The sequence below is a fragment of the Alternaria infectoria genome (assembly GCF_024043175.1).
Source record: "Alternaria infectoria strain BMP 0036 chromosome Unknown scaffold_1, whole genome shotgun sequence".
Classification (NCBI taxonomy): Eukaryota; Fungi; Ascomycota; class Dothideomycetes; order Pleosporales; family Pleosporaceae; genus Alternaria; species Alternaria infectoria.
Window position 1 is genome coordinate 1,555,193 of NW_026250690.1, and position 21,775 is coordinate 1,576,967.

General features: G+C 52.6%; 9 protein-coding genes across 9 annotated transcripts; 4 read left to right on the forward strand and 5 right to left on the reverse strand.

Annotated features, from left to right (window-relative positions):
• Positions 1 to 198: 198 nt before the first annotated feature.
• J4E92_000544 (uncharacterized protein) lies at positions 199 to 1,096 on the forward strand (the record flags this gene model as incomplete). Its single annotated transcript, XM_051491960.1, has 2 exons — positions 199 to 432; positions 485 to 1,096. The coding sequence occupies 2 exons, from the start codon at positions 199 to 201 to the stop codon at positions 1,094 to 1,096; spliced, it is 846 nt and encodes a 281-aa protein (XP_051357472.1).
• A 43-nt stretch (positions 1,097 to 1,139) lies between these two features.
• On the reverse strand, positions 1,140 to 2,781 carry J4E92_000545 (uncharacterized protein; the record flags this gene model as incomplete). Its single annotated transcript, XM_051491961.1, has 4 exons — positions 1,140 to 2,431; positions 2,485 to 2,512; positions 2,565 to 2,618; positions 2,671 to 2,781. The coding sequence occupies 4 exons, from the start codon at positions 2,779 to 2,781 to the stop codon at positions 1,140 to 1,142; spliced, it is 1,485 nt and encodes a 494-aa protein (XP_051357473.1).
• A 287-nt stretch (positions 2,782 to 3,068) lies between these two features.
• On the forward strand, positions 3,069 to 5,393 carry J4E92_000546 (uncharacterized protein; the record flags this gene model as incomplete). The annotated part of the gene is made up of 3 exons (XM_051491962.1): positions 3,069 to 3,188; positions 3,353 to 3,503; positions 3,598 to 5,393. 3 exons carry the CDS (start codon positions 3,069 to 3,071, stop codon positions 5,391 to 5,393), a joined length of 2,067 nt encoding a protein of 688 aa, XP_051357474.1.
• A 136-nt stretch (positions 5,394 to 5,529) lies between these two features.
• Positions 5,530 to 6,529, reverse strand: J4E92_000547 (uncharacterized protein; the record flags this gene model as incomplete). Its single annotated transcript, XM_051491963.1, has 3 exons — positions 5,530 to 6,314; positions 6,364 to 6,445; positions 6,494 to 6,529. 3 exons carry the CDS (start codon positions 6,527 to 6,529, stop codon positions 5,530 to 5,532), a joined length of 903 nt encoding a protein of 300 aa, XP_051357475.1.
• Positions 6,530 to 6,993: 464 nt separating this feature from the next.
• J4E92_000548 (uncharacterized protein) lies at positions 6,994 to 10,527 on the reverse strand (the record flags this gene model as incomplete). Its single annotated transcript, XM_051491964.1, has 2 exons — positions 6,994 to 10,338; positions 10,519 to 10,527. 2 exons carry the CDS (start codon positions 10,525 to 10,527, stop codon positions 6,994 to 6,996), a joined length of 3,354 nt encoding a protein of 1,117 aa, XP_051357476.1.
• Positions 10,528 to 10,945: 418 nt separating this feature from the next.
• J4E92_000549 (uncharacterized protein) lies at positions 10,946 to 12,726 on the reverse strand (the record flags this gene model as incomplete). Its single annotated transcript, XM_051491965.1, has 2 exons — positions 10,946 to 12,501; positions 12,690 to 12,726. 2 exons carry the CDS (start codon positions 12,724 to 12,726, stop codon positions 10,946 to 10,948), a joined length of 1,593 nt encoding a protein of 530 aa, XP_051357477.1.
• A 3,098-nt stretch (positions 12,727 to 15,824) lies between these two features.
• Positions 15,825 to 17,111, reverse strand: J4E92_000550 (uncharacterized protein; the record flags this gene model as incomplete). The annotated part of the gene is made up of 2 exons (XM_051491966.1): positions 15,825 to 15,923; positions 15,975 to 17,111. The coding sequence occupies 2 exons, from the start codon at positions 17,109 to 17,111 to the stop codon at positions 15,825 to 15,827; spliced, it is 1,236 nt and encodes a 411-aa protein (XP_051357478.1).
• Positions 17,112 to 17,845: 734 nt separating this feature from the next.
• Positions 17,846 to 19,348, forward strand: J4E92_000551 (uncharacterized protein; the record flags this gene model as incomplete). Its single annotated transcript, XM_051491967.1, has 1 exon — positions 17,846 to 19,348. One exon carries the CDS (start codon positions 17,846 to 17,848, stop codon positions 19,346 to 19,348), a length of 1,503 nt encoding a protein of 500 aa, XP_051357479.1.
• A 566-nt stretch (positions 19,349 to 19,914) lies between these two features.
• J4E92_000552 (uncharacterized protein) lies at positions 19,915 to 21,177 on the forward strand (the record flags this gene model as incomplete). Its single annotated transcript, XM_051491968.1, has 1 exon — positions 19,915 to 21,177. The coding sequence occupies one exon, from the start codon at positions 19,915 to 19,917 to the stop codon at positions 21,175 to 21,177; it is 1,263 nt and encodes a 420-aa protein (XP_051357480.1).
• Positions 21,178 to 21,775: the final 598 nt, after the last annotated feature.

Sequence of the window (21,775 nt, forward strand, 5' to 3'; positions counted from 1 at the left end):
TGATGTATAAGTATCGAGTGGGTCGTGGATGCGCATGCCCGTGTAATGCCCCCCGCGCTTGCATTACGTCATCGTGCATACTTCAACAGCGCGACCCAGCATCATCGCTACAGCATCGAGACTTCCGATTATGTCTTTTGATACCAGACACCTCATCTCCACTCCAATCAAGAGCTGAAGTACGCTTCGTTCGCAAACATGTCACCCCCAAGCGATCGTAAAAGCATATTACAAAATCTCCGCTCGCAGATCGACAATGGCAAGATCATTGTTGGCGCGGGCGCTGGCATCGGACTGAGCGCGAAATTTATCGAAGCCGGTGGCGGCGACCTCATCATCATATACAACAGCGGAAGATACCGAATGGCAGGCCGCGGTTCGCTGGCTGGTTTGATGCCATACGGAAACGCTAATGATGTGGTTTTGGAAATGGTATGCCAGATGCGACAAACAGGTGCTCCCAGTTAGCGGCTAACAATCTCAGGCTGGCGAAGTTCTTCCCATCGTCAAATCTACGCCGGTACTAGCAGGAGTATGCGCTACCGACCCGTTCCGAGACATGTCTCGCTTCTTGAAGCAACTCAAAGACCTTGGCTTCGCCGGCATCCAAAACTTTCCGACTGTTGGATTGATCGACGGAACTTTCCGGCAGAATCTTGAAGAGACGGGAATGTCTTACGACGCCGAAGTGGACGTCATGAAGATGGCGCGAGAGATGGACCTCCTAACGACGCCGTATGTGTTCAATGTGGAAGAGGCGAAGAAGATGGCGAACGCAGGCGCGGATATTCTAGTCGCTCATATGGGTCTTACAACGAGCGGAAGTATTGGGGCGAGCAGTGGAAAGAGCGTGGATGATTGCGTTAAGCTGATCCAGGAGATACGCGATACTGCAACAGGTATCAAAGAGGACGTCATCATCTTATGTCACGGCGGCCCAATCGCGAAGCCAGAGGACGCGGAGTATGTGATCAGCCGAACGAAGGGCGTACATGGCTTCTATGGCGCAAGCTCTATGGAGCGCTTGCCAGTTGAAGACGCGATAACCAATATCACCAAAACGTTCAAGGGACTGAAGCCTGGGTCCTCTGCATAGCCTAGTAATGGGGAAATGCATTCGTTATTTTGTGGTTGTGTATCTACAATGTATACCGGAAGTCGGGATGGCGATCGCCAAGTTTACCTGAGTCGATCTGTCGGATTCGTTCCTCGATAGACATTAACTCTCTCTTCTTATTAATGCCGCGCAAAGTGAAGTACATGAGAGCGTAGCCACATGCCGCGATTGTGATCGTTGTGATGGAGACCGCGTGACCAATCACATACCGACCATCGTCATTCGTAATACGGTAGATCTGGCCGGCCATGATACCCGCCGAGTTACCGATCGTCTGTTGCAGTCCTATGGCGGTGGCGCGCTTGAAGTATCCCGCATTGCTGTTGATAACCCAGGTAACGTTCAAACCCACGACACAGTAGATGCCAGTAGCAGTGACAAAGGTCGCAAAGTACAGCACCCCAGTCGAGGACATGGAGACACCCAGCATCATGGCATAACCAATTGAGGTAACTAACGCCAAAGGGACCATGAAGAACGCTCGACGGTTGAAGTAATCCGAGCAGAAAGCGACGAAAAGATATACTACCGAGGCCCAGATGTACACGGGTACGGTGAGGAGCTGAGTGCGAATGCTAGAGTATCCAAATCCACGAATGATGACGGGGAGAAATGTCGAGAAGCCGAAGGAGCAGGTATTGGCGCAGAATTGGCAAGCAGAGCTGAGCCATACTTTGGGATCGCGGAAAGCAAGCTTTACTTCCGACTTGTCCAAGGCATCTGTTGTCATCGACTTGCCCTGGTACAATCGTTCGTTCTCGTGTCGGGCGCGAAGCAGAGCCTTTTCGTCTTCGTTCAACCACCACGCGGTCTCGAAATTGTCAGGTAGTAGGAAGATGGTAGCAACACCGACGATGATGGAGATGAGACCCTCCACCAAAAATAGCCAGCGCCAACCAGCTAGTCCTTTTGCGCCATGGAGATTTGTGAGACCGTACGCCAGTAGCCCGCCAAATGCACCGCTTAGTGCAGATGCAACAAAGAGATACGACACCCTCCGCGCTTGCTCCAGAGGCTTGTAGTACATACTCAGGTACAACGTCAAGCACGGAAACAGGCCGGATTCGAAGGCACCGAGGAGCAGGCGGGTAGCGATGAGAGAGGCGTAGTTCTCGATAAAGGCAGCTCCGATAATGACAGCGCTCCAGCCGATGATGAATATTGGAATTAGGCGGGATGGCCGCAGCTTTTTCAGCAATATAGAGGCTGGAACCTCGAAGGCGATATAGGTGACGTAAAAGAGCGTTACGGCAACGTTGAGACGGTTGCCGGTGAGTCCCAGATCCTCGTTCATGCCTGCGATGGCAGCATTTCCTGAGAGCTATCAGCAAATGACCTTGGAAATTATTGTTGCGAGATGTGTGTACCGATATTGGACCGGTCAAGGTAGGCCACCTGAAGCACCCTTGTTAGACTTGTTGTCGTGAATGAGAGTTTGTATGCATACCAGAAACACCAAGACCATCATCGGAGATAGTATGAGGTCCAGTTTGCGAATGAGCTGTTGATCTTAGTTAGCACGTGATACCCAGTTTTGCGTGCATTGCTTGTACCTTCTTCTCAGCGACTGGATCAATATGAATCTCTTCGCTAGCGCCACTTTGGGTATCCTTCTCGTGAACTGAACCATCAAAGGTCTTATCATCCGGGGTTGGATGCGACATGGTGTCGGTGGTGTCGTCTTCCGCGGCTAGACGAGACGGAAAGCTCATGATACAGGCTTGCGATCCAAACCAGACCCATCTGCCATGACATATACCTTATACCGTTCATCTTGACCTGGGACAACATTATTGCCGATCGGTGCCTAAGGAATTGTCCGACGCGGGAAGATAGCGAGCCCTGCTAAAGTGGGCATGATACGCATGGAGGATGCGCTAGGAACATTGGCAGGCAGGCGTCCGATAGAGATACTATCGGCTAAATCCCAGCGTTATCGGGAATCATCAACATGACGGAGACGCGATACGAGGGAGAGATGGACAGAGGTGACGAAGGTCCGTCAGCGAAGAAGAGGAAGAGAGGTCGACAAGCGAAGAGCTGTGTCGCGTGCCATCGGCGGAAGCAAAAGGTGCGTATGACGTAAGCAGTCGCTCCGAGCTTCGCGGCGCGACAACGCGTTGTGATGACGACCCTCCAACCCAGCCATCTTCGCAGTGCTTCCGTTATGAACGATTGCAATCACTCCACGAGCAATGCTCAATACATCGGATAGATAGCTGATGGCCTACGCAGTGCGACGGAGAGCTGCCATGCTTCAACTGCAGCAGACGCGACGTTGCCTCAAGCTGCACGTACAGCGACGAGGCTGAAGCCCGTCGTCGGCAAACTTCACGTGTCGCCGCTATCCCTCTGAATGATGATATATCGTCAGAGAATCCCACAGGTACGTTTCTATCGGCGCTGGCCTTCACGCAGCAGAATGCGAGAGCCTTGTCGACACGCTCGTTGCAAAGATTGGTGCTAATGTTACCGCGAAGACACACGGACCACTTCCACGCGTGCCAGAAACTCGCCCGAACCCAGAGACGCACAAGTCGGTAATCTCTTCCGCAGTCGAGACGCCCCATCCTTTTTCGGATCATCCTATTTCGGACCTCAAGCTGCAGCAAAAATAATCGAAGAGCCCGCACCAGATCTTTCCTCCGGTATACGGCATGCTGCGGCCTCGGCGCAATCTTTCCGCGATGTTGGAGGCCCTTTTTCGCAGATCTGGGATCTCCTAGGCTTGCTGCCGCGCAACAAGGCCAGCGTCGATCGCCTCGTACATGTCTTCCTCGACGAGCTGAATTGGACCATAGACGCCATCCATCCACAGTCTTTCAAATTGAAGTATGACGAGTTCTGGGAGCGTAAATTCGGCTTCGATGATTATGCATCTATCGATCTGAGGTGGCTGGCATTGTTATTTATTGTCCTTGCGTACGGTGTTTTCCTCGACTGCCCCTATCCAAAGAATGGCGAAGTGCAACGTGAGCTTCAAGAGACATCACTACGCTTCTACTGGGCAGCAAGGCGCGCTATAGTCATTGCACCAACATTCTACGGAGAGTCGACAGATCTTGTTCGTGCCGGTCTTCTGGTCACACGTTATCTGATCCATTTGCGAAGAGTACCGGAGGCTTGGCTTACGACCAGTTTTGCCATGCGTATGGCCCAAGCACAAGGCATGCATATCGATGGCGAACGTTGGCGTCTCTCGCGTAAAGAGACCGAAACCCGAAGGCGTTTGTGGAGCCATCTCTATACCTTGGATAAGACTATCGCGCTTGCCATCGGTCGTCCCTTCGCTATAGTTGACCAGCAGTGTCTCGTCAAAAGAGCCACCAACGTCTGGTTGGACGACCAACCAGACGAGGATACGTCCGCCATCCCAGAGCTACCCATGTCCGAGCCTACCCTGAGCGTTTACAACTTCCTTGCACACGATCTGGCAAAGATCATCGGCAGCATTCAAGAGCGTTGCTTTGGTCTCTTCACCGTTTCTTACGACACCGTAATTTCGCTAGATCATGATATTATCGACTGGGAGGCAAGGTTACCAGACTACTATCACCTGAAAACCCCAGACACATCTATGGATGGCACGCTCCCCTTCCTTTACTGGAATCGCTTGCATCTCCACTCCATGTACCACTTCGCCCGCGTCACGCTTCATCGACCGTATTTGCTGCGCCAAAGTATTACGAACCGCTTCAGACACAGTCACGATGCGTGCATATCGTCGGCATGCGCTGACCTTGCCATGCGCATCGATTATTTCCAACAGCCATTGAATGACCGTCTGAAGTGGACTTTGGGTCCACACCACCTCTTCAACAGCGCTTTAGTCCTCGGAATAATCGCTGTCAAAGATCCACACTCGCCTAAATGTCGCGCGATACTAGAGGACCTCTCCGCATATTGCGAGATGCAAAGAGCTGATATCTGGCTCAATGAGTTCGCGCTAGCTGAGGTCAAAATCATTGAACTCTGCATCAAGAAAGCGAATCAGTTTCGTGCTAGTCGTACTGAAACACGTCCCAACACAGCAGAAAATGCGCCACCTGCCGTGCATGGTGCCAATACCATCGACCTGACATCACCGTATACGGAAGATAGCTCGGTAACGGTGCCAGATCTGCCGGCGATAGGTGCAGGTGGGCCCTTCCAATGGCATGCGCCCCCATGGGGTGACCCATCTTTCACCACTTTGTTTGAGCCAACCGATCTGCAGCACTGGGAGAATGTACTGGATAACATCACACAAGAGCAGATGCTGTTCGGCTTCCAATAGCGCATCACGCTCTGTAGATACTGCCGACCCCGCCAATTGTGCAACCATTTTTTTTTTGGCATATCTCGTTGCTCTCTAAGAAGATGGCACTACTGTTCCACTTGTATGTCATGTAGCCTCGCTGTCGGTATATACTCTAAGCTTCCTCATAAGCTACGGGTGTAACCAGACTTCCCATACCATGACTCATTACAATCCTCAGATCATCTCCCGGTTTGAGCCATACCTTGGGCACCTTGCTCACACCAATTCCATGCGGCGTACCCGTCATGATTACAGTACCTGGCTCCAACGTCGTTCCTTGGCTCAGATATGCCACTATTTCTGGTATGCTGAAGATCGTATCGTTCGCCAGTGAATATTGCATAGTCTCGCCGTTGAGTACCGTCTTCAGCTCAATGTCGCCTGGGTTTGGTATCGAAGACGCGGATACCAAGCATGGCCCTATTGGCGCGAAGCCATCAAAGCCCTTGCCGAACCCCCATTGCGCGCCGTTGAACTGGTGGACTCGCGCGGTTACGTCATTCGAACATGTGTAGCCCAGCACGTAATCCATCGCATCTTCTTTACTCACGTTCTTGGCTAGCTTCCCGATGACAACCGCAAGCTCGGCTTCGTAATCGGCCTGGCCATCTGTCGCCTGATGTGGAATGACCAAAGGTGCGTTTGGCGAACCGAGGCATGTTGAAGGCTTGAAGAAGAGAGTTGGGTGGTCGGGAAGGTCCAAGTTCATCTCTTTGGCATGTTTCCGATAATTCAGGCCTATACAGCGGATCGTTCCAACTTCGGCTTTTGAAAGCGGTGGCAATAGTCTTGATATCGTGTAGGTCACTAGTGTTGGCTGGGTGTCCACGGAGAGTACGGTCGACCCGGTGAACACGCGGACTTTTACTTCTGATCCTGAAGTAAGGGCTGCGCCGACTGCAACGTATTAGCAACAACGGGCAATAAAGACAAAAGATCGACATACCATCCAATTCGGCATCAATGGGCTCGCCGATGTGCTCAGCACCGTCCTCGCTCGCGACAAACCGCACTAAACGACTCCAACTCTATGCAGCGTCAGCAGAGCTCTTTGACTATTTCCATTGATTGCCTACCGTCCTAATACCACTTGCGATATCTATAGACCCCATGCTTTCAAATTTTGAGAAAACGATCGATGGGACTTTGGGAAATCGTTCAACGAGGTATTTCGTGCCTGGCTCTTGGATACTTATCCCCTTTTAGTTCGCAGTGCAACAGTTGGTCTCCTTACGACGGCATGCATCTCCGCTGCTTATCGATCGGGAATTGATGGAGAGGCCGACACCCCTGCTCGAGCGGGCCATTACCCCACCACTCATACGCGCGATGTCGGGTAACGTTATCGGAGGCGTTCTTTCCCGGTTGACAAGCAAACCAAACGAATAGCCGTTGAGCTGCAAGCCTATTGGAGCCGTACCACGACGAAATGACGATGCGACAACAGCACTGCAAACCTTTCCGAGACGAAAAACGATATACAATTATTTGCGATACTTGCTACAACGATGCTGAAATAGTCAGACGGGGACTCTTCCTCTACTCCAGGCTTCACTTCTCTGTGCCTTCTCAACCTTCAACACTGCTTCCGTAAAGCCTTTTGGGTGTCCTTCTCCTTTTTCCTTGCCCTGGCATCCGAATTAAGCCTTTCCTGCTGCACGTGCGGTGGACGGGCATAGGTCTGCTCGTACTGTCCACGTAGTGGCTCCATTATCGCAGCATTGCCTACTTGGCCCATCATACCCAGATCCATCATCGATCGTGAGTTGAACTCGTCGATGCGACGTTCACCAGGAGGCACGTTCGCCAAGCTCGTGTCGATTGGCCCAAATTGACTGCGGCGGTTCAAATCGACGTTGATCCGCCGAGGTGTTGGGGGTGTCACCGTCATGGAATCCGGTGAGCCCATCGTTGGTTCCTGGGTCAGATTCATGCCAGGAAAATGCACTGGTTGCTGCACCCACCCAGACCCCTCTTCTTGCTCGCCAAGCATACGCCTCGTCATCGGATTCCGGCTGCGAGGAGGCGGTGGTGGTCGCGATGGTGTTACACCTGCAGAAGGACTGGCCAGCTCCAAAGGCTTTGGTAGAACAGGAGGAGGCTGCTTGCGAATGTCCAGCGGCTGAGGGCGCAATTCGGAAGCGCACCGGAAACTATCCATCGAGCTTCTCACTCTCGATTGACAGACACTAGGCGGAGTTACTGCATTGCCGTTCACGTCCGAAATCTGGGAAACGATCGATCGATCCAGCGATATTGGCCTCGACGGTATCGTCGCTGTCAGCGGAGGTGACGTTACCGACCGCTGCAATGTAGATGGTCGAGGAGTGTCGACCTCTTCACTCTGCTGTCCGGACATTTCTGATTGCAGCGGCCTTGTGGTTTCAGGTGTGCTCAAACCCGAGCGCGTTGGATCTGCGTTCACGACGTGCAGACACTGTCTCGCAGGCCAGGGACTGGCGATAGTACCCACGTCGTCATGAGCCGGAGAACCAGGAAAACGATCAATGTCTCTCGCTTCGTTGATCACAGCATTTCCGGCTGATTTGGAAGACCTGGCAGGAAATATCTTTCTCTTATTCTTCCAAAGGTTGCTTGTCGCTTCAGCTACACCCTTGACGTAGAACTCTGCCCCTTTCTGCTCGACAGCTTTCACGCCCTTGTTAGTCTGCCTGCTCTTATTGAAGACTTGCTTCAACAGATTCTGGGAGGACTTGGGCGCTTCGGGAAAGTTGTTGATGGTCACACTGACCGGACCGTTGAATACGTTTGTCACCGGGTCCTGCCGCAAGCCAGACGAGATCACGTCCGACGAACTGACTGCATCGGCAGCAGTGGCTGGCGGTGGGTGCTCAGCAGCAACGGAAGTAGTGTGCTGAGATCTTGCAACAGGCTTACGCGCAACACTTCCCTGAGACGTGCGAGACGACGGTGGTCGAATAGCAGACGAGGCTTCGCTTGACTGTGCAGATGACGAAACGGGTGTGAAGGGACGAGGTTCTAGTCCTTCCCGCTGATAACTATCGCGATCCCGGTGATTCCAGAGATCGGAGAGAGTGACCTGTGGTCTTGCTTGGCGCGGAGGTGGCTGCGTTTCCTGGGCTGTGAAGAATGTCCCTCCAGACGATATCGTATTCAGCCGACTCGGTACACCACTTGCTTGCAGCGATGGCGGATATGCGCCAGGGAACGATTCGCTTCGCGTAGACACATTGGTTCCCTGTAGATGACTGTTACCCGCATTATGGCCCTGAAATGAGGGCACTGAAGACACATTGCTGGATCCCCTGTTGCCCAACGGGCGTCGAGACACGACACTTTCTTGCACAGGCGTCTCAGAAAATGCTCTCGCCACGCTGCGAGGTGCTCTACTGCTCGCATACGAAGGAGGGTATGCTCCTGGAAGTAAGGGCGTCCCAGCGATCGGCCTTGAATCGAGCACCGTACTAGCAGCCGCCGAACCGGCCTGGGAAGGAGACGGAGGATAAGCGCCGGGATATCGGGGAGGCGCTTCGCTAGTCTGCGACTCGCTCGGGATATCATGGGGTACCTCAAACGACTCCACTCTCCGCGCAGGGTTCTCTTCTATCGTCTGATAAGACGGTGGGCGGCCTGATGAAATTGATCGAATAGACGATCTGCTTCTATCAGAGGCTGGTGGTGTAGGAAGTGCGCCAGGTGGGTATGGAAGCCTGACATCCAGCCTGCTGTGATCCGTCGTGACGATGTTGAAACGTTGGGCTTGGGCTTCTGCCACTGATCGAAGACTTGCTGGCCGCGATGCAGATGCCTCTGAGATCGGCGTTAAAGGCCGATAGAGTACGTTCGGATTGTCAATGACCTCCCGAGCATCGGCCACACTCCTTTGTTCCTGCTCAGTCACCGGACCCGGGGGATAGGACGCCATGGCTCCCAACACTGGGCGGTCTTCTGGAGACTGGGTAGCCGATGGCTCATTCGATGGTGCAGAGGTCCGTCCGTGCTCGTTCACACAGCGCAGCATATCCTCCCGAAGTTGCCCGACGTGTGCAACTTCACGAGAATGCTCTTCATTCTTGCTTTGGCTGATCGCTATCAGCAACTGCTCGTCTTCGCTCAGGCCGTGTACAGCGTATGCTTCCTGAAGGCGTGCAGACTCTTGTTCATGTTGCCGCTGCTCAGTCTCGGCTGCCACCTTGCTCTCGACGATGGCCTGATCCAAGGTCTCTTGGTGTAATCGCGCAGTTTGAGCCCGAGCTCGCTCATCCTTCAGAGACTGTAGCTCAGCTTTCCGGGTAGCCTCACGCTCTTGATCGGCAGCTAGTGCTTCACGCCCCGACTGCCTTTGAGCTTCGAGAAGGCGTTGTTGGTCCGCCTCTGTGTCTGCATTGCGTCTCCGATCCGCCTCTTCTGCCTCTACCTGGCTGATGGACAGCGCAACAAAAGTGTGCTCGCGTTCTTGATCGGCAGCTCGTGCTTCGAGCTCCGACTGTCTTAGAGCCTCGAGAAGGCGTTGTTGATGCGCCTCCGCGTCTGCATTGCTTCTCTGGGCCGCCTCTTCTGTTTCTATCCGGCTAACGTCAAGCGCAACAAGAATCTCCTCGTCCTCCGCCTCGGATTGTCTTGTGACCCTAGCGTTCGTTGAACGCGGTGCTACCCCGATTCCCGCGGAAGCTCGACTTGCTTCAAGGGCACGATTCAGATCTTGTTCTTCCCTCATCTGAAGATCGGCCGCGACCCAGGCCATGTCTTCCGGACCGTATTCTTCGTTCAAGTTGGACATTGCGACAGTCGGAGTTCGGCCTTGTGGTCGCGCGATGCGGGCAGAGTCCGTCGGGTCGGCGCAGTCTCTTACGCGCTCGTCGGAAGATGTGAGGGCGGGGCGGTTAGCGAGGAGAGCGGTAGTCGCGGTACAGCCGGTGAAACCAAGACTTTGAGAGCGCTGGTGGGTGTAAGGGTGGAGGGGAACCAAGGTGCTTGAGTGTAAGAGACGGGCTATTTATCAGTAGACGAAGCACCCTCTGAGTACCCGTGCTCACTTGCATCTACAGAACGGGCCCATGGCGAAGTGATATAATTTTCGCAACGTCATAGCACCTCTGGAAAGCCTGCAATGACAGACGCTGGCCATGTGTGGTCATAGCATTTTCCGGGCAGTGAGGCAGGGAGCTCACTTGGCGTGAAGACCACTGGAAGAACCCCGAACATCGTAACCGATAAGTGATTTGAAAGCTTGGACTACCATATACTGTTGTATTGTATATACTGAGGAAGAGGGTGGACCGACTCAACCGTTGATGCGAGGTCGTAGCGCCAACATATAGCATACGAAACATCACTTTCCCCGCCCAAGAGGTTTGTGTGTCGACACATTCGTTGCTGTTTGCATGCGCGCTTGTATTTGGTGTTTGGCGTAGGACTCTGTCCGCTGACGCCGTTGCTGTGTTTGCGCGACCACTCCTTGTCCTCAGTCGGTAGTATTTAATCGCTCTCAAATTTGGTATTTGTCGCAATTCGACTGGGTTTAATGTCCAGAGGCAGCCCACCGGCTATAATCCACATCCTGTAGTCAACACGTCCACGACTTGCTTTCGGAACTCAATCATGCCTTCGACTGGATCTTCATAGTGCCAAGTAAGACACTTTGACACGACTTGCGCGTAAGCCTTTCCCATCTCTCTCTCGATTTCGGTACTGTTGGCCCAATCTAGTATCGCGTTGTGTATACGATTGAAGAGATCCTGCTGCTGTACTATGCCGAAGATCGGGAACTTCTCTATGCGGCGGGCGAAGACTTTCGCCATTGTCCGCCATAGTCCAAGTTCTAGAAGAACCACGCCCAGTGAGTAGATCTCGTGCTCGTTGGAATATTCTGAAGATGGTCGGCCAAAACGGTCATGGTGGCGGTACAGGTTCGGCTCCAACGGGAAGTGCGTAGCCTCGAGGGGTTGGAGGACACCCCAGCCAACAAAGAAGGGAGACAACTCGAGATCATTAAACGATCTTGGCAGCATTACGATACTGCGCGACTGTACGTTCCCGTGAACCCAGCCGGAGGCATGCGACTCGAGTAGTGTGCTTGTCAGCGCTCTTGCGATGAGAAAGCGACTTCCTATTGAGGGTCTCGCGGTCGGACCCTTCGAGATCATGTCATACAAAGACGATGGGTTTGATGCCCAAGGATGGCTTTGCGGAGCGCGGTAGACGATCAGACTCCTTCTGTTGAGTGGATCATCGATGAAACCCATACAGCTTAATGTATGCAGCTGGTAGCCGTTCTGGGCGTCGCTCTTGACGGATACGTCAGTCTGATGAGGAGCCTGTAGCAACCACGTCAAATGACACATGTACTCAGCAGGCGTCTCGTCGTCCGATCGCGTTTCAACAAGAACGTCGACTTCATCTCCACCGTCATCGTATATCGTCTTGATAAGGCCGTGCGATGGCTGCCCAGTGCTGATCGTTTCTCTGAGCGCGCCAACGAGCGCAGTATAGTCGCCCGAAGGTTCTGCACCTGCTCGATGCTGGCGTTCGAGTTGTTCTGCCACGCCAAGGATAGCAGCCTGCCTGGAATTACCGAATCCTGGATCCGGAGGTCCGATGCCAAGGAAGACAATTTCCAGAGTTTGACGAAGCCGATGTGTCCATTGCAAGCAATTCAAGGTGAGTGTGGCCATCTCCTCTTCTCCGAACAATGCTTTGTATAGCCCTGGCCGCGCCTTTTCTCGCCAGAGTTGCGAGCGTTCTTTCATTTCGTCTCTCCAGCTCTTCTTTTCATGCTGAACATCTAGTGACGCGGCGCGACCGCGCTTCAGATCCTCAATGCTTCTTTGCCCCGCACCAGGGGTGGGACTCTTGCCGATGTACCTCCACGCCTCCCGGTGCGCGGCTAGAGACTTGTTGAGCGAGTAAAGAGAGTGCTCTACATCACTTGGTAAGATACGATGTAAACGACTGTCGCGTAGAACTCCGGTTAAGTCGCTGAAGCAGATATTCGAAAACACATCCAGAAACACAAGCGTCTCGTTCAAAAAGTTCGTTGTATTAGTTACGCCGCTTGTGTCTTTCGTGACGTCGCGGACAAAGATCAAAGTTGCGCAAATGACTACAGCGACGTTAGCATCGTGAATCTAACCCCATTGTCTCCTGTTCCGTGTTTGAGAGCAGACAAACGATTAGTCAAGACCTTTTTAGTTCAGCCATCTCTTGCACAATGTCGTGAAATACACGAAGCTTAGAACGTGGTAGGTCGTCGATCGAGGAGTTCAAGCGATTATTGACGGTGACACGTACGATGAAGGAGTTCGAGAGATGCGCTGACATGGTCCATAGCGTCCTATCGTATTTGGATGGCGTCGCGAAATGCCCAACAAAGTTTGACCTAAATAGCTGTCGATCGACTGCAATGAAGTCGCAGGAAGTGAGAGGTGCATTAGCGGCGCAAGCTGTCACGAGGGTGAGCGAACGGCAGTGCGGCGTCCCATCGTCGCGCTAAGCCACCACGCGGGCGCGTTGCACCCAGCTAAAATCAAGTTACCCCGCCGCCGGATGGCTGTTACGGACGACTACGAAACGTGATGGGCAGAATCCTGACGTGATTTGACGAAAACAAGTAGAAGGAGATGAGGAGCTGGAAGGGAAGTGGGAAGATTGGCAGCTATCCAAGGTCGGGCGCGCGTTCGCGATGGGGACGTCATTGCCCGTGCACAGTTTCGAAGACACTAAACTCACCTGGGCAGTATGTGCGGATCTGACAAGATATTCGAATATGCGTCGCTTCATCTCTTCTCATGATTATAGATTTGTAAAATGCGAGACAGTCCAGTTACAACGTTTGGGTAATATTCATATGTAGTCTGCACTACCTTCCAAGGTTGGTACCCGCGAAATGCACATCACGTGGCTGACGTCATGACGCGCGCCTTACTTCTCGACGCTACCTAGGTATCTCCTCATGAAGCAGACTTACCACCTCTCAACACGTTCTTAGGACGCTCAAAATCGAGTCCGCTTCTATCCTCCAACACGATGGCTTTACATCGTCTGGTCGTATGCCCCATGATGTCACGTGGCATATTCCTGAGCCCCCGGGGCCCATTTCAATTAGAACCCGAAATTGGTACTCCTTCGTTTGCCACGTCTCACGCCGTATACATCTCCAGTGCTCGGTATGCTCGGATCGTCTCTATGCGCATCTACATCAGAGCTTGTGAAGCGTCGAAAGAGTCTCCGTGCAAGACCAGGCCGCTTCTCTCTTTCCCGTTCCTGTTCCCTACTCCGCCCTCTTTGTTCGTGATGGATCACTTCGGGGACGCCCCCACCTCTATCTGCATATGATTCTGTCATATCCGGTCCTTGTGGTTTATCACGAAGTCGACCGTGCACGCCTGCTCTACCAGAGCGCCAGGAATAGCTAGAGCCGATCGACTCGGTTGGAGAAGTTGAGCGTTTACCTGGTGACGCGAACATCCGCGTGGGAGCGGACCGGAAGAGCTTCGCCGGACGAACATGTATCGTTGAGTGTCCTTGCGATGACGAGCCGGTCAAGCCAGTTGGAGGCAATGCTGTAGCCAAGTTGCTCAGATCGAGCGAGTGCAGACTCGAAGAGGTCGAACTGCGGATGAGGCCGTTTGTTGTCATGCTGTTGTCTACAGTACCTGCGGATGGTATTGTGTGAGGTCGATTTAAGCCAACTCTCTGGTTGCGGTCATCGCGATGGCTCTCCTCCGCACTCTCCTCGCCAGTGAAACTAGACATGATCGTGTGGAATCCTATTTCTAGTTCGGGTACGGAGCTTTGCTGCCTACAGTCTGTCGAATTTGTTTCGGTCTGCGGGCGCGTTTGCCATTCTTGCGAAGACTGCCGCGACATCTGCGCTGCCAAGGAAGGTGTACCAATGACTTGGATTGTAGAAAAGAACACTGGGTATTATTGCTAGCGCACACTACTGTTGTCGAGTAGAGTGATGTGATCGACACACTGTATGGGCAGTGTGAATGAATAGTACGGTCCATAGTACCGTTGCCGGAGCGATTACCCACATAGGCGATCACCGGAAGACAATGAAACAGACCTATCAGTGCTGCACTCGCAACGTGAGTAGAACAGTCTGGTCGAGTGTGTCAAGTGAAAGAAAATACAGATCTGGTCATCCAATGGTTTTGCCGTTTCTCACTGTCGTGCAAGTATGACACCAAACTAATATCTTCATATTCCTTCCCTAAATGTACACCAGGTTTCGATACACTGGATTTCACTCATCGAGGCGCCTCAGCTTTCCGACCTACTACTGCAAAAGTCCAATATGACAGAGCTCTTGATCGGGATGGGGAAACGTTCTCCCAAGATGTCGTAACCGGCGTTATCAGGAGGGCTCTCATATTAATCTGCCTCCTCCAGCAACTTCCTCGACAAAAGCCGGTACAGCCTAAATAAGTCTCTTCATAATACAATGATGCGCTGGCGCGACATACATTTGGGTGTGTGAATCTTAGAGTCTCTCGACGCGGGAGTCGATTCGAGAGATGCGAATATCAAATTCGACCAGAATAATCGAGTTAGCATAGTCTAGATAGTAGTACGCATTATCCTGGGACCCAAATCGAGACCCACATCCTAGCATCAAGGCCGCGAACGTTGAGATTAGGCCACTTGCTGGTAACACTAGTGGAAGGGCATACCCGTGCGCTGTTGAGATCGTAGCCTCTACGTCGAGTGTCGAGCAGACGATTTAGTTGTTTGCTTCAAGGTCGAAGCTCAAATGCGTCCTTGACTGTACTTACTGTTAATGTATCGGAGACCACACCTAGGTACCTAGGTATGATGATTTTGGTAGGAGATCTTATGTGTAGGGATGAAACTTCGAAGACATACCGTGAGCGATTGGAAAGAGGCATATCTCACGCGACTGTTCGAGCGACGCGAAGGTTTGCCTTCTCAACAGTGGCCTGAGTAACGACCAGCTCTCACCCCAATTCCCACAGGACGTATATTCAGAGACGAGATCATGGGCGAGAAAGACGTGCGGTGAATCAAGGCGGAGCGAAGAGCGATTGCTTGTTGTGCTGTGTTCATATGACATTACATTATTCGTGTGGTAGGCCGACGCGTCGATGACGTCACGCCCCAAAATCTGCTTGATCGTCCATAGACGCGAGCTCCGCTACCTCTCCATCACCACGCCCCCTAGCTACCACCAACCACACCCGCGGCCATGGCGGCCGTTGAGTACGAGACTGCGCGGCGCTACGCTTCGGCTTCTGGGGCTCGAGACGAACCGCGCCCTACCACGAGCTGACGACGCGATGGGTAGCACCCGACACCTCCGCTCCATCCCGCACGCGCCGACCCGATGCAGCCGCACTGCAGACCCCGATGTATTCGGTCATGGACACCTTCCACCCATATATATATACTAGAGGCTCAAGTCTAGTGAGGCTTAATGCCACCGGGTGGTGCCGGTTTGCTGGCGATGCGCTTATCCTGCTCTTCTTTAGGCAGCGTATCCCATTCGGCGACGTTCTTGTCCTATGCGATGTCAGTAAAGATGCGTGTATAGAAGCTTGCTGTCAGGCTTACCCATTCTGCTACACACTCAGGCTTCCAGTTACATTGCTCTACCTCGCCGTACATGGGGTGATTGCGACGCGGGTGAAGCGTCGGCCATCCCGAAGCATGGTAGTGATGCTTGACCAAAGCCCCCCTTGAGTCATGGTTACCAGAGTCCGAGTGACCTTGGCCGGCTGCGAAAGCCTCCACATTCAACACCAGGATGCCATTGACGAGCCTCGACTCCGCAAGGTTGTGGAAGAGGTCCCAGGTAACCGGCTTGCCTTGATTCTGTGCAGTCATCTGCTCTAGTACGGCCTTCGTGAACGCGGAAGGACCCGTCCCGCTTATGACCTCGTCGAAGTCTAGCTGCAGCTCTGATATCTCGACTTCTTTCTGATGAGACAGCTCATGAAGCCACGCTTGTATGTTCTCCATGAGCCTCATCATGACTGGCAGTCTGGGCTTGGCAGCGAACGTCCACTGGCAAAAGGACTTGCACTTGCCACCGAGAATGGGGTGCTCGGCGAAGGTTGGCTCGTCAATCTCGACACCAATTATCATATCGACCTCCTCCTCAATGTACCGTTCGGGTATGAAACGATCGATAGGACGGAGACATTCCACATCTATGTCGGCATACACACCACCCTCAGCATACATGACGAGATAACGAAGCAAGTCAGCCTTGATGATTGTTATGTTAAGCTCTCGGTAAAGGTTGACAAGGTCTGGTCTGTTGATACCGTGAGCGCCGTAGTGGAATTCGAGATAATCGTTCGCGTTATCGTCGGTCAAAACCTCGTACCGATACCGGGGGTTCTTCGCCGGCCAGGTCTTCGCTGAATCCGAGTCGCGCTTCTCGAAGCCAAGAGGGCCGACCTTCCATGTCTGCCAAATCTTCCTCGGAATCACATCAGTTTTTAGCTGCAGTGGCTGTTGGTATCTGAGCTCGCGCCTGTAATTGTTGGCAGCCCGAATAGGTGTAGTAAAGAAGTGTGTATTGGCGAAGAACAAGAAGATAAAAAGCAGGGCAAGATATGCAGGCAGGACCCTTCGCACTTGGCTTGTGAGCTTGCCCGAGAAGTGCGCTGCAATTGGGGAATGGGGAGCCATTGCAATATTGAGGTGAAGCTTGGGTGGAGGTGCCCTGGGTCGCGTGCGCATGCTGTGGTTATTACAGAAAAGCAGGCGACTATTTCGATCCTGAGTCTTTGAGAGATTAGCTTACTGACTATCTTTTCCAAGACCCTCCTGTCGTTTTCACATTCGGCCCTTGCGCCCACCAATCCCCGCGCAGCTCTACTTCCTCGGTACATCGGTACAACTGTTGAATGCAGGACCAGCCTCGTGACGGGAGTCCAATAGCGCATGTGCGTCGCATGGTTAAGGAGCCGCCTGCATCGTTGCGGCGGCGATGTTGGGTCAAGAAGCCTAGGCTAAAGCTTCTCTCGATGATCCCTGCAAAATGGTCGGAGGCGTCGACACAAACGGTAGTATCCCCACTCAAGCCCCGCACCGGACGTCTCTCATCAGGAACGGTCCAACTGTATTGTCTATGATATCAAACTGTCTTGATTCGTGGGCTGCTGAACTTCACAAGATGGTGCAACCTCGGATCCTTCTGGGCTATGATGCCAAGTTCATCATTCCCCGCTTGCATGATCGGCTCGACCTGGACGATCACTTTATTAAACTTACCGTTGTGAACCACACATGCTGCCTCGGTTGAGGTAAGCTAAAGCCATAGCTCCCGTCAGAAAACTACGCGTTCTCTAGCCTCGCGCGACACCCGCACCATTCGCTCCTGTACCAAGCGTTTGTGGGATTTTAGATATTGATCTTTACATTCGATCGAAACCACAGTCGCCATCACTTCTGCTACCGCTTCGGATTCAGCTATGCCAGCCACACACCAGGGTTTGCTCGACAAAGGCTGCCTTGAAGAGGTCAAACTCTCGCCGACAATATGGAAACCAGTACGAACAACAAAACTGAGTCTCAACGCAGTGCGTCCGGAGTTTTTGAGCTTACGCTCTATCACAAAGAGCAAGCCTGCCAGACCAACAGCATGGCTGGACGGCCTAAGGGGCTTTGCGGCGTTCTTGGTGTACCTGCACCATAATCAACTTTGGTCTCATGGCGGCAAGGGCAATCAAGCATTCGAAACCTCATTTGGATACGATGGAAAATACTACTCGGCGGCATTCCCATTCTTTCGACTCATATTCTCCGGTGGCCACTTCGCAGTGGCTATCTTTTTCGTCATCTCAGGATATGTTCTTTCGCTCAAAAGCCTACAACAAATCCATGACGGCCAGATCTCAAGTGCATCGAACACCGTTGGCTCTGCCCTTTTCCGCCGCTGGCTTCGACTATACCTTCCCATCATAGTCGTTACCTTTGTGTGGATGTCGTTCCGCCATTGGAGTGGAATATCTGTCGATATGCACAGTACGGAACCTACGTTTCGCGAGGATGTTGTCAGCTGGTATCGAACCTTCAAGAACTACAGCTTCGTCTTCTCCACGAACATTTACGAATTCACGGAGCCCTACCACCCTCATTCCTGGTCGATACCGATCGAATTCAAAGGATCCATTATCGTTTACACCGCACTCTCCGCTCTTTCCCGATGCACACGCAATGCTCGCCTCATGTGCCAGGTGGCTCTGGCCTTCTACTTCCTGTACGTGGTAGACGGCTTCTATGGAGCATTGTTCATATCTGGAATGCTGCTCTGCGACCTCGACCTGCTGGCGGAGCAAGACCAGCTTCCACGATTTCTCAATGCCCTAGCTGGATTCAAGGAGCTCATATTCTTCCACTTGTTCATCGCCGCACTTTACCTTGGTGGTGTACCAGCATTCGATGCACCCGATATTGATCGCACAGTACTCATCTCAAAGTCTCCCGGATGGATATGGCTGTCGCATCTCAAGCCCCAGGCTGTCTTTGACGCCAAATGGTTCTACCTCTTCTGGGCTGCGTTTTTAGCCGTAGCGTCGATTCCGCGACTGCCATGGCTGAAGCGCTTCTTCGAAACTGGGTTTTGCCAGTACCTCGCGCGCATCTCCTTCGCGCTGTACCTAGTTCATGGCCTAGTCATCTGGACAATAGGAGACCGAATTTATGCCGCGGTTGGGCTTTCAAGACCATTCCACCAGGACGGTCTTCCAGGATGGGTCGACAAGTTCCCGCTTCCCAAGGGGGGGCCCATGGGGCTCGAGCCAGCATTTTGGCTATCGCAGCTAATTATCCTACCCATTACGCTGTATGCAGCCGAGGTTGTCACGAAACTAGTCGATGAGCCCAGCGTCAAGTTGGCAAATTGGCTTTACAGATGCACCATCCAGCCACAAGTCTCCCCTCCAAAACACCAGCGCAGCTACTCTGTACGTTAGAAGAAATTGAAATAGTCTTCATCCACAAATCTTCGTTTGTGTCATCGCAATGCGCTGGCCGACTATCGACTCCTCTAGACGCTTTTGGCTCGGCTTCATGTGATGTTGGCACGCCAGGGGCAACCCGTCACGGCGCTACTGCAGGTGCTAAACGGGTAAGATGCATTATCATGTTGGTGCAAATGTTTATTGGTGTTCCAAAGTGGAGATTGCTCCGAAGCGGCGCCCCATGGGGTACTTGCTCGGCATGGACTGGTGGTCCTTGCCCGCCTGCCGATCATGCTGACGGCAGCACCCGGAATTGGCGACATCACCGTGCGTGATTAACTCGACCCTTGCTCTCAATTGTGTTGGGACTTTGATCAGGATCAACAGGTCGTCGTCAGTGTCACTGTTCCATTCAGGCGACATGCACCTCTTTGTCGGCTGGACTACGACACGGCTCGGCGCCCTAGCAGTTTGACCAAATGCGCATGTGAAGTTTCCCCCTCCTTTTCACGAAGGTTGCATCTAGGCCTGACTAAAGGTCCATCGCGAAACCCTTGGACTGTACTTCCGTACACAATATGCGACGGCGACACAACATTACCCTAGCGACACTTGCTTGTCTCGGAACCGTATACCTTGTTGCACAACACCGATATGGTTTCTCATATGCGCATGGAGACGGGCACATTGACGGGATCGAGATCCTGCCATCTGACGGGCATCGTGTCTCCAACCATGACGATGCATCCGCAATCGGAGAGAAGGGCGTACTAGACGGTATTCGGCCGTCGAGTTTAGCCAACGCGCATTCCGCTTCAGGCCTTCACCCGGAACCTTCCTTCGCGGGAGCCTCGCCACCATTTAGCACGGAACACGTACCCGGAACGAAATACAACTTTCAAGACGAACTCCAACTCGAGCTCCCCACTTCAGTGCTTCAAAAGTACCTGAAGCAGAAGCCTCGCAACTACAATCCCAATGGTCCGAGAGGATATGCGTATGCAACTTTTCTCGCTACTCGAAATCCTTCCTTGAAGGACCCATATTTCCTCGCCATCCATTCGCTCATCTACCGCCTGCTTTGGTCATCTCGCACACGTAGTAAAAAACACCCGTTCGTCGTATTCGTAGCCGAATATGTCACAGACGAGCAACGTGCGCTGCTCAAAGGAGCTGGCGCGCTGGTACGCGAGCTTCCGCCTCTCCACTGGGAATGCAATGTCGACGGCGTAGAAGATCGGTGGAAAGACCTCTTCGCCAAGCTCAACATGTGGAAAGAGACGGAGTTTGAACGTATCCTTTTCTTGGATGCAGATGCTTTTCCGCTGTCGAACATGGATGAGATGTTTGAGCTTGCGCCGATACAGGAATGCATACCCGAGAAGCTGCATCTCGATGACTTCCTGGAGGACGGCCCAGTATGCGAACCTTATATATTCGCTGGCGTCGCGCAAGACCTCGATGCTAAGCACCCCAACATCAATGTCGGTTCGATGGTCTTCACGCCTTCTTCGCGCATGCACGCTCGCCTTCTCCAGAATTATGTCAAGACTGACAACTACAACTGTTTGATGGCTGAGCAAGCATTCCTGAACTGGCAGTTCGGTCCTGAGGGCGCGTACCCGGGAACGAAGTTGGAAAGGCAATGGGGCGGCTTCTTCCCCACGGAAGGAGAGGGCGATGGCTCGTTGAAAGTAGTGCATGAGAAGCTATGGATTGCAGAGCATGGGTGGATGAAGGAAGAATGGGAGAAAGGATGGAAGGATATGATTTCGTTCTATGAGAGTAAGAACTTTGCGAATGCAAGGAAGAGTGATGGTATCATTGTTGAGAGCAAGTGAGGTGTTAAGGCCTCGATATACTTGTATCTAGATTTTGCGCATGACGACCTTCGTATCTATGGTATTCTCATACCTACTAGAGTAATATAAATGTTAATGCTACGACATTCCGGATTGATCTTCGTGTCGCGATACAATCAGAGCAGGTATATACTTCAGCTCTCTTCTCACAAGTCTTACATCTCAGTAAACCCGCTGCAAAGATGGTCTGGAATACACGCAAAAGAAACTACCCCGAGTATGATGGACAAGAAGTTCCCAAAGATCACGCAACAAAGAAAGCGAAAGCCAAAACCAGCGCGTCCGCAAATAGCCCTGAAAAGACGCCAGTATCGTATCCAATACTCTCCCTACTGGGTCTACCTGGCGAACTCCGCAACCATGTATTCGAGCTTGCATTGACTGCTCCATCCAGACATGTATCCCTCCTGCCCAGATCTCGCCACCAAAGATCATGCGAACAGCCACATCAGCACAATCCGCAGCCCCACGCGTTCAACCAACTCAAAAACGTATGCCGCCAGCTCCGCAGCGAAACAGCCGACCTGGAACTCCGCTACAACGATGTTCTCGTAGACCACGCCTCGTCGCTCGCACC